A 10,822-nucleotide genomic window follows, 5' to 3' on the forward strand; every position below is an offset into this window, starting at 1 on the left:
GTGCTCCCTGTGTGCTCTGTGTGTGCTCCCTGTGTGCTCACTGGGGCCATACCCCCTCACTGGGGCTGTCAAAAAAATGATGAAAGATGTTTTTGGGCTGATTTAAAATGTTCTGCAGAATGAGGTGTTTTCTTAGCTCTGGTTTTACATGCGGGGGCCAGAGAAGGGAAGAAGTTGGGCTGGTTTCATTCCCCAGACAAAAAAGAAAAAAGGTTTTTGGGGAAAAAACTGGCAGTTTAAACAACATCTCTTTCAGTGACACGAGAGAAGTGAATCACAGAACAATAGAAACACAGAATTGCTTAGGTTGGAAAAACCTTTAAGATCATTGAGTCAAACCATTAACTTAGCACTGCCAAGGCCACCACTAACTGGTGTCCCTTGGCACCACATCTACGCGTCTGTTAAATCCCTCCAGGAATCAGAGAGTCACAAAATGGTGTGGGTCAGGAGGGACCTTAAAGCCCATCCAGTTCAACCTTGGTCTAGAAGGAAGACTCCTTCCACTAGACCACATTGCTCCAAGCCCTGTGAAACTTGGCCTTGAACACTTTCAATATTATTTTCTCCAGAGTTCTTCCTGCAATTTGGTTCTGAGGGTTTTTGTCCATCAACAAGCAACACTTTGTTCTGAGATACCCACACAGAGCATTTCTAACCAAAGTGGCACTACCTGTGAGCAGGTCTGCAGGAGAGGGGCCTTGCTGCCAGGGGCTCTGGTACTTGTTTCCTCCATGAGATTAACTCATTCGAGGTGCCAAAACACGGCATAAGTTTCATTTGTGTGTGTCTGGATTTGTTGCTTGCATTCCTCTGATCCTCCCAGGTGTTTCAGGGCATGACAGCACTCCTGAGCATCTGTGGGATGTGTCGAGGTTTGCAAGGTTTATTTGTCTTCTGCAGAGAATTTCCAGAGTAGAAGTGAAAGGCTGTAGCTGTTGTCACAAGTACTGCACTTCCTGAGGTACCAGAGCTGGGGGAGTTTTCAGAGAAATGTGCCTGACAGCCAGACTGTCTTTATTGCTGCTTATTGCTAAAGCATTGCTAAGCGTGATGTGACCTGGCTGGAACGAGCAAGGGCTCAGCTCTGATGGAGGGAAATGACCAGCTGAAATGTAGCTCTGCACGGCAGGAAGGTTCCAAAAGGATGTGAAGACGTGGGGGCAGCGGGACGGGAGCCCAAGGGAGGGGGCGAGGGCGTGTGCTCCCACAGCGGGTGCAGCTGGGGTTAGCTGGGTTTCTCTTCCTTTTTCTGCCTTTCACAATCCCACTGGGTTTGTGAGGGGGATGGGGAGCAGGGCTGAGGTGGGAGACAGGTGTCTGGGGGCTATGATGTGGCTGAAGGGATGGAGGACCCTGCTCCTGACTCCCTGTTCCCCAGCCTGTGCCGGTGTCCGGAGTTGCCGGTGTGGGCACAGAAGGGTGATGGGCTGGTGCAGCCCTGGGGCCCCTCTCCTGGCGTCAGTGGGGCTGCAGGTGCCAGGGGACCACAGCACTGGGGCTGAGCCACAGCTCTGCAGCGGGGAGGCCACGTGCTCAGGGGTGTCCTGAACTGAGCAGAAACTCAAGAAGGGGACAAGAGCAGGTGCAGATCCCACATCAGCTGTAACCGGCAGCTCCTCATTCTGGCCCGACAGAATCTCAGGCTCGATGTCACCACTTGGTTTTTTTAATTGGAAAACTGAATTAATCTGAACCAAGCTTCTGGATTGCTTGCAGAAGGTTTATTGTTCTCAGTGCAGTTGTCGTTAGCAACTGTACATTAACACTAAGGGTATGACTAATAGATCTTCTTTGAGTGATGGCAACGAAGAAGGAAGTGGACAGTGGTCACTGTGAGTGAGAAGTTATGTGCCCTGCCTGTGCCTGCCAGGCTGATGCAGGGTGCCAGGATTTGGCATGGCAGTAAAATCACTGAATACCAGTGATTTTATACCACAAATACCAGAATGATCCACCACTGCCCTGGGCAGCCCTGCCAGGGGTTGACTCTTTCCTTTTCCTACCGGCTGTCATGGGAAGCAGCATCCTACCACCTGGAAAAGGTGTGTGGTGGGGCAGCGTTGCTGGTGACTGTTCCTCACCTGCACACGCTTCCTCAGTGGGTGTGATGCCTTGTGAACAGCGAGGCCCCTCAGTGCACCAAGGGCTGTTTGATCTGGGGAGGTGTTTTTGTCCTCCACGCTGCAGTGACCAGTGCAGTTGGCAGCGCACAGGAGATGCCAGCACTCTTCAGGAGCAGGGGTCCATCCTGCTCACTCCTCAGAAGAAGGGGTCTGTCCCATTCCAGCTGACGGTGGCACCTGCCCACTTGGTCCTGATTGCCATCTCCAGGGCTGGGCACCTCTTCCCTGGGCTGCAGGCGTCTGCACTTGGGGCCTCTTCCCAGTGATGCGAGTGAGTGTCTGAGGAGGAAATGCTGTTAAAAAAAAAAGTCTAAAAAACCCCAACCCCCCTCAAAAAGGTTTCGGCGAAGGTTAAAAGCAGAAGGTTCTGCAGCCACATGGGTGCAGATGTGCTGCTGCCCTGCCCCAGGGAGCTGGGGGAGCCTGGCAGGGCTCCCAGGCCGGGGCTGCCCTGGAGCCGTTGGCCCCCCCGGGAAATTCCGAGGGTGCTGTTTGCATGTTTGTTTTCTGAGCAGATGCACAGATAATATCTGTGGCCATGCTGGGTTTCATGATGGTGGATCCTGATTCACCTTTCCTTGCAGATTTACCCCTTAGTTCCAAGGTTCTGATCACTTTAACTGCTGCAGTGAAAGGAGAGCGAGGACGAGGGAGGCATTCATTGACGAAGGTAAGTGGTGCATGGTGGCAGAGAAACAAGAATTTTGCACCCCAAGCACAAAGCCTGGTTCACAATCCAAGTGATGTTACAGGAGCAGTTCACCTTTCCTGGGTGGGATGTGGAACTTGGGGGGAAACACAAGGGCTGTGGTGGCACCTGGTGCTGTGCAGGAAAACAGAGACTTCAGCCTCAGTCAGCTGCTGAGAGCAGGAAGGTGACCCCCACGTGCCAGCCTCTCTGCATTGGCATACTGGTTTTGTCTGGGGTAGATTCAACTGTCTGCCCAGTGGCTGGTATGGCACTATGTTTTGGATTTGTGCTGAACACAGGATTGATAATGTAGACATGTTTTTGGTTTTGCTGAGCAGAGCTTACACAGTGTCAAGGCCATGTTGGCAAGGAGATTGGGGGTGCATGGGAGGTTGGGAGGAGGCACAAACTGACCAAAGGGATATTCCAGAGAATATGACATCATGCTCAGTACAAGTGGGGGGAAGAAGGTGGAAGGGGAGGATGTTTGGGTTGGTCTTCTAAGTAACTGTTCTGCAGGATAGGGCCCTACTCTCCTAGAGCTGAACACCTGCCTGCCCATGGGAAGGGGTGAATGAGCTCCTTGTTTTGCTTTGCTTGTGTGCATGGCCTTTGCTTTCCCTATTAATCTGTCTTTATCTCTCTTTTACTCTCCTGCTTCTCTCTCCAGTCCCACTGGTGGGGGAATGAGGAGTGGTTGTGAGGGGCTTGGTTACTGGCCATGGAGAAAACACAACAGCTGGAGAGAGGGTCATTTAAATTTTGAATTAATCATGAAACAATCCTGCTTCATGGTGTGTTTAAACTTTCTATTGAGTACTAAGCACAGGAGGGACAGAGGTCTGTGACGCCCACACCTCACCCCCCGGCAAGCCCGGGTCTGTACCTATCGTCAGGTGTGCCGTCCGGGTCTGCTCCTGCTGCCCGCTGTAGAAGTGGAGGTGGAAGAGCCTCTCGGCTCTCCAGTGGGAGAGCAGCCGGGGGTCGGTGCCGAAGAGGACGCCGTGCCTGCCGGGGACGCCGCACAGCCACACGGGCAGGCGGGGGGTGCGCAGCGCGGGGCTCACCTGGGCAGGGCAGGGCAGGGCAGGGCAGGGCAGGGCAGGCAGGGCAGGGCAGGGCAGGCAGGGCAGGCAGGGCAGGGCAGCCTTGTGAGCCCGAGGGGAGCCGCCGTCCCTCTGCCCTGGCCCCGCTCTCACCTGCCGCTCTCACCTGCAGCTCCGCCGCCCGCTCCCAGCGCAGGAAGCCCACCGGGCCTCGCTGCCCTCGGGCCTCCCCGGCCCCACCGCCGAGCTCCCGGGGGCTCGCCCGTCCCGTCAGGAGGAGGCTGAGCACGGCCTGCGGGGACAGAGCCCGCGGTCACACCGTGGGGACCGGGGCAAACGCCCTTTGCAGGTGGGGTCCCACTCCCAGCTCTGTCGTGCCTGTCGGGAGCAGGGGGACGCCAGGCTGCAGGTGGCTTTTTTGTTATTATTGTTCTTATCGTCATCATCACCATCATCATCATCACCATCATCATCTGTTTTTTGCATGCACAGCCATGATTAGAATTTGCAAAATATTTTTATATGACCTTATGCCTTTTTTCCTCTGCATTAAAAAGAGAGAATTTTTTTCCTAAATCAAATGTGGGAAACATTTGATTGTGGATTGTAGCTGATCCTACCTCTGTGCAGGTGACATTTCCAGAACTGACGTTCAGCAGAGGAGCTGTGTCACCCAAATCCTCTTGGACCCTGTACGGCCAAACACAGAACGTCAGGGCAGTGCCAGGCTGGTGCTGGAAGTGATGCTGCATGTCCCTGCCTGGCTGATGGGAAAGGGAGGAAAGGAAAAGCCATTTCAGAAGATGTAACCAAACTAAAGGAAAATATTTAAAAAGTGAAATATACCTTTCAAGTGTCCTAGAGAAAAGTAAACTGTATAAAAATAGGATCACTCCGTGGTTTCCTTCACACCTGAACTGGAAAAAGAAACCAGGGATCACAGGGAAGAAATTATGGCCAGTAAATCATGTTTAATTAAAACAATTAATCTGCTTCAATACAGCCTTAGGTGAGTGTGTTGAGCCAGATGAGTAAGGTGTTATTCCAGGAAGATTTTATAACTAATTTTGTTGAATAGGATCAGGTAAAAAAAGAAACTTCCAGTTATTGGCTAAATGGGTTTTGTACATTTTTTCCCCCAGATTTTTGCTGAGGTTGCAAGGAATCACATCTTGTATTTCAGTGAAATACAAAATGCTGTCCCATTTACCCAGTGTTTGTGGGATGAGAGAGCTGGAATAGTGGCTAAAGTCCCAGGGATTTTAGTGGGAGCAGGATCTCTTCCCAAAGGAAGATCCATGAACTTTACTGTATGTTAACACCATATCCTGCTGATGGTGGCACTTGCCCTCAAAAGGTCTGATTTGAATGGGAAATAAGATGTAATTAAGCAAGAAAATAACTTGGATAGAGCAAATATCCCCACTTACACAGTTTACGTGGTGGGAGATGAACTCCTGAGCTGCAGCTTTCTCCGAGAACTCAAAGAGCCAGATCTGTCGGGGAAGGTGGTGTAAAGGAGATGTGAATTATATAAAAAAGCTGAGCTTTTGAATCCTGTGGTTCCTTTAGCCAAGTGAAAGAACAGTGCAGGGGTCTGCTCTGCCCTTTGCCCAGCCCCGGGGTCTGGCTCTGTCGGGGAGTTGGGAGCAGTTTCACACTAACTGGATTCTTGTTTTTGGGGGAGGAGGAAGATCGGCCTTTGATGGAGGGGAGCAGCAGCTCCTGCCGTGACGTGGGTGTGTCTTGGGCTGCGGTGGGACCTGGGTCTGGGGAGCTCACCACTTTGGTGCCCCATAAGTGAGGGAGCAGGTTTAGGAGATCCTACATTTCAGGCCAAGGGTGTCTTTAAGGAAGGCTCTGTTGGCAGCAGGCGTTTCTGTACTCACTCTGTCCGTGAAGGCGTCTGCTCTGCAGCCTGCGCGTGGCATCGTGGTGCCAGCTGTGGTGGTGAGGCAGACGACGGCTCTGCCACCTCCTCCTGCTGCCCACAGGGTCTCTGCCAGGGCCACGGCCAGTGCCTGCCCCTGTTCCCGCTGCCCGATCCGGCACAGCCTGTGCCGGGAACACCGGGGGCTGTGACACACCGGGGGCTGTGACACACCGGGGGCTGTGACACGCCGGGGACTGTGACACACCGGGGGCTGTGACACACCGGGGGCTGTGACACGCCGGGGACTGTGACACACCGGGGGGGGGGGGCGTGTGCCACCATCCCAAACCACAGGATTTGGTGGGAAGAAGCCTTGCCCAGGGGTCAGCCAAGGCTTCTCCCCTGGAACAAATCCCCGCCTGAAGCTGCACACCTGAACCTGGGTCTGGTTTGGCTGAACCCAGAAGCTGGTCTGCCTGAGTCCAAAGAAGGCAAGGAAATAATTCCCATGTGTCCCATGGGAAGGCTCAGCATCTTACCTGTCCAGGTGAGTATATTCTGTGTCTCTTGTGAAGAGCAGGTATGTGATGATGTGTGCTTGTACAGCCATCAGAACAGCTCTCGTTCCCCCCTAGGGACAGAAAGACAAATCCCCCTGTGTGAGGAGCAGATGCCATTCCCAGCAGTCCCTGGCCAGTAGGAAAACAGGAAGCCCTCATGGAGAGGAAGCTGTGGGGTGGCCCTGGCTGTGTGTTGGGGACAGCAGGGGTCCCATGGGTGCCCTCCCTCCTTCCCTCCCTCCCTCGAAGTGCTCGGCCCCAGGGAATGTCACCCAGCTCCAGACACCATGTGTGCTTGGAAGCCCCACAGTTTGTTTTTTCTCCCCTCTAGTCTCACAGCAAAGGGTCAAGTGTCCCGAGGCAGCCTGGGGCTGATGGGAGGCTGTGCATGGGGGTGCCTGTGGCTGCTCCCTGCCATGCTCAGGGTCAGGGCTGTGGTACCTCCTGGGAGCAGAGAGCCTTGGAATGCAGGGAGTGGTGCCTGTGGTTGTACCCAGCGTTTCAGCCTCCAGGTGATTTAGGGGATTTACAATTTGAGTGTTTATCTTGGGCTTCTGCTTTTTTGGGTGCAGTGTTGTGATGATAAATAAGGAAGAAGAAAAAACCCTCACTCCTTCGGTAAATGACAGTGTAGGTGACTTCACCTGTTGGATGTCTAGGTGGAGCAGGAAGAATTAGGTAAGTCTAATTCTCAGAAAAGAAACAGGAAAGTCTTGCTGCTTTGTGCATCCTGCTGCCTCTCCTGAGCCCTCCCGTGTGAACCTCTCACAGAAGGGTATCACAGCCTGTCCTGCAGCCAGCTGCTGGCTCCAGGCCGTCCAGCCTTGGGCCAAAGGCTCCCCTGTGAGGGCAGCTGTGGCTGTGAGGGGGCTGTGGCTGCAGCCCCTGCACCCAGCCCGGTGGGGAACACTGGGCCTGGCAGGTGGGCAGGGCATGGGCACAGGGGTGTCAGGGCAGGAGTGTCGAGACAGGGGTGTGGGGTGCAGGGGTGTGGGGTGCAGATGTGTGGGGGGCAGGGATGTGGGGGCAGGAGTGGGTGCTGCTGAGGCTCCTAGCACTGGCTGCTGTCTCCTGTGCGTCTGAGACAGGGAGGAGCCGGTGCCAGTTGCTGTGTGACACTTTACCTTTCCTGCCTGCAGCGCGTAGGCCAGGTCAGAGTGTGGCTGGCGGAACCTGAAGTGTGCTGCTGCCCACTCGCAGCTGAACAGGGGGGTTGTGTTCCCAAACAGCAGCTTCTGCAGCCCCTGCCGAGGAAGAGCCAGAGGGGGGGTCAGGTCCCAGCATGGGGGATGACCTGTAAGGTCAGGAGGTCTCGGGGTGCAGGTGGGGTGAGCTCACAGCACTGTCACACTGTCAGACCTCACAACTTCAGAGCAAAGGGGATGTTTGGGCTCAGTCAGGGACTTCATTCAGTACTCAGCCACTCCAGTGAAGCTCAGTCACAGTGTGTAATAACCTCTGTCTGGGTACAGTGCACTTTTTGGGGAAGGCCTGCACTGCTATCACCCACAGAACCTCCGAGCTGCTGGACAGCGGCACCGGCAGCAGCGCCCTCAGGCACTCGACAGGAGCTGGAATCACTCACTGATGGTGTAAAAAGCCTTTTTCAACCCAAACGATTCTATGATTCCGTGATCCTGACTCCCATCTGAGGCTGTTTGTCAGGGAGGCCCCAAAGTGCAGGTAAACATTTCCCCTGTCATTTGACTGGTTCTCTCAAGAGAATAACTGCGGATCAGCTTTAAGGTTGTGTTGCAGCCATGTTCGTTAAGAGTCTCATAAATAATGCATCCCCATCCCATGCCCTGTTCAGGGGACAGCAGGCTGAAGCCCGCAGCCGCCCGAACGCCGGGAAAGGCTCCCGGGACTTTCTCTTCAGGAGATTCAATTACAGCTCATGCTTAATTCAGCAGGCAGGCAGCTCACCATCGCCGTGTCCGGGGAGAGGGGGCGGCCGCCCGTGCCCGGAGGGAGCAGGAGGGGTTGGGGGACGGTAGAGGGGGGCTGCGGCCCCGGGGGCTCCCCAGCTCCGGGGGATCCATCGCCAGCTCTGCCCCGGCCTCGCTGCAAGGAGAGGAGCAGACGGCGCATCACGCCAGGGCTGCTGCTCTCATGCACCCGACGTTCCCTCCTAATATTCCCAGGGGTGGGCACAGTGCCCGGCCGTGGGCTGGCGGCGGGGAGGGGAGACACACGTGCTGCCCTGGAACATGGGTGCCCTTGACTTCCAGCTGTTTTCGGGCATTCCCAACACATCCCTACCAGCTAGTGACTGGAGCAGGGAGTAACACTGTGAATTACAGAGAATACCCTTCAGTGCCTCCCAACCTAAGGGCGCAGCAAGTTTTCCAAATACTTGCATTTTGGAGATGTTAGCTTGTTATCCTTTTTCCTGTGTTCTAAAACTGACTGTGGAAACCACTAATTTTAGACAGAAAGGTTAGTTTGTGTTGGACTGCTCTGCCCCTTTGATTTAGATCAGGGAGACTTTCTTTCAGAATACCTGAAGAATACGCCTGTTTCTCAAAGGAGCAGCATGAAAAATGATTCTTCACAGAGACCTGGGCTGCAGGTATGGATGTGTGACCTCCTCAATGTGCCAACCCGATGGGACAACCCAAAACCCACCAGACAAACACCAAATGTTACCTTTGGAAAAGAGTTACCTGATGAATTGTATTGTTGATTTCCAAGCTGAAAAGGTAAATAAAACACAATTTAAAAACCCCAACAGAGGCATTGCTGGCATATGGAGAAACCGGAGTCCATTCAGAAGACAACCCCGGAACAAAGGAAGAGTAAGAGCTGTAGCACTTGTATTATGGAGTACACAAAGACCTTTTGTCATTGGCACATAAATTTTGTAATAAAACATAACTTTAAAAATTACATTAAATAACCACCTGGAATTAAAAACGTGATAAAAAAGTAGGATAAAAATCTTACCCGCGGAAACTAAAGATTTCTCTCCATTTGTTCAGATCAGAGATTCTGCTGACGATCTCCTCCAGCTCCGTCGACGCGGCGTGTTCAGCCCCCCTGTCACCCATCGCAGCCTCCTGCTCAGCCCCCCTGTCACCCATCGCAGCCTCCTGCTCAGCCCCCCTGTCACCCATCGCAGCCTCCTGCTCAGCCCCCCTGTCACCCATCGCAGCCGCCGCGCTCCGGGCGATGCTGCGGGCGATGCTGAGGGATGGGAGCACTGACGCTGCTGGGGGGCGGCTCCCTGACCCCCCCACCGAGCGGCACCGACCCCCCCGCCCGTCCCCCCGTGACTGAAGCGTGGGCAGAGCCCGTGGGGCCCGCGCCGCCCCGCGCTGTGCCCGCAGCATCGGTGTTGGATGCCGGGAGAGCCGGGGGATGCCGGGGCTGCTCGGGGGGCTGCCTGCGGGCGGCGGCAGGAGCGGGGGGCAGGAGGGTGGGGATTTTCCAGCATGGAGCAGGAGACGCGGTGTTTTCCAAAGCGGGGCGGGAGCGGGGCTATTTTCCAGTGTGGGGCGGGAGCAGGGGCACTTTCATGGATGACGGGGGCCCGGGGTCCCTGCTGGAGTTCCCCCAGGGTTCGTGCTGGGCGGCCGTGCCTCTGTCACTTCTGCCGGTCAAACACACAAATACTGTCACAATTTTATTTTGCTCGTAAGAAGTGTTTTTCCTTAGGAACTGGATATGAAGGCAAACAAGAGCCGTGCTGATGCTCGGGAGCGGGGCGGGGACGGTGGAGCGGGGCTGAGTGACCCCGGTGAGGACACCCGGACCCCGGGGCGGGGCTGCTCTTGCCTGCACAGCAAAGGGAGGGGTTTGGGTTTGCTGTGTAGTAAACAATCCCATGAGATGCAATACAAATTATATATTAAGAACATACATTACCATTAGGGAGAATATGCATATGGATTAAGAAGAAAACTATGAAAAAATGTTGGTGTCGTGGTGACTTGCAGCAGCCCTTACACATTGTCAAAATCCGTGGAGAAGCAGGGGCAGAGCTGCCTTGGGAAAGTGTTTGGGTAGCAGGGATGCAGCTGACAAACCTCTACAGAACCCAGTAGTGTTTTGCCATTCACTGTAGAAGTACGAAAAAAGGCATCGAAGTGAGTGAGGCCTCGTTGGCTGGTAGTGCCCGAAGTGCAGAGGGCTCAGATATCTGGTAACTGGGCCCGTTTTGAACCCGGGGGATGGATGGACGCGGGGTGGGATCCCTCCTCACCTGCAGCCAGGCGGGATTGCTCCTCACGCACAGCTGGGCACAGCCCCCGCAGATAAATGGGTGGCTGGGGCAGGGGCTGTCTCCCTGTGTTTGCTCTGAGTGCCGTTTCTGTGTCGTGTGAGGAGCAGCTCGTCCCCAAGGCACTCAGGTAATCCCGTGCGGGTAGTCTTTGCTCCCGGCTCAGCCTGTCGGCAGCTGAGCTGGCTCTGCTGTCCCTGCGGGAGGGTCTGTTGTTTTAAGTGACCTGAGGATGTCTCAGGGTGTGAGGGCTGCTGTGGCTGTCTGTTCTGGCTTCCTGCACCAGACCTTGCCGTGTTCCTTC

The 10,822-nt window shown here is 54.7% G+C and overlaps 1 protein-coding gene and 2 long non-coding RNA genes across 3 annotated transcripts; 2 read left to right on the top strand and 1 right to left on the bottom strand.

Annotated features, from left to right (window-relative positions):
• Positions 1-4: 4 nt before the first annotated feature.
• On the top strand, positions 5-5,409 carry LOC120324973. The gene is made up of 2 exons (XR_005566720.1): positions 5-2,796; positions 4,036-5,409. It is a non-coding gene; the product is annotated as an uncharacterized LOC120324973 (long non-coding RNA).
• On the bottom strand, positions 1,718-9,466 carry MINDY4B (MINDY family member 4B). The gene is made up of 12 exons (XM_039389962.1): positions 9,243-9,466; positions 8,963-8,990; positions 8,223-8,360; positions 7,421-7,540; positions 6,276-6,367; positions 5,753-5,918; positions 5,294-5,359; positions 4,710-4,780; positions 4,484-4,553; positions 4,030-4,155; positions 3,704-3,884; positions 1,718-2,405 (listed from the first exon to the last, which is right to left on the bottom strand). The coding sequence occupies exons 1-12, from the start codon at positions 9,443-9,445 to the stop codon at positions 2,263-2,265; spliced, it is 1,404 nt and encodes a 467-aa protein (XP_039245896.1). The 5' UTR covers positions 9,446-9,466; the 3' UTR covers positions 1,718-2,262.
• Positions 6,122-9,139, top strand: LOC120324974. The gene is made up of 4 exons (XR_005566721.1): positions 6,122-6,283; positions 6,869-6,974; positions 7,769-7,979; positions 8,795-9,139. It is a non-coding gene; the product is annotated as an uncharacterized LOC120324974 (long non-coding RNA).
• Positions 9,467-10,822: the final 1,356 nt, after the last annotated feature.

This window comes from Pipra filicauda, unplaced genomic scaffold, assembly GCF_003945595.2.
Source record: "Pipra filicauda isolate LSUMZ 115617 unplaced genomic scaffold, ASM394559v2 scaffold78_size3787270_pilon, whole genome shotgun sequence".
In the NCBI taxonomy this organism is placed as follows: Eukaryota; Metazoa; Chordata; class Aves; order Passeriformes; family Pipridae; genus Pipra; species Pipra filicauda.

Coding starts and splice junctions, on each gene's coding strand:
- MINDY4B (XM_039389962.1), bottom strand. CDS start 9,445: ATGGGTGACAGGGGGGCTGAGCAGGAGGCTGCGATGGGTGACAGGGGG. Junction 6,368..7,420: donor ACGCGCTGCAGGCAGGAAAG/GTAAAGTGTCAC, acceptor TTCTGTCCCTAG/GGGGGAACGAGAGCTGTTCT. Junction 4,554..4,709: donor TTCTCTAGGACACTTGAAAG/GTATATTTCACT, acceptor TTGGCCGTACAG/GGTCCAAGAGGATTTGGGTG.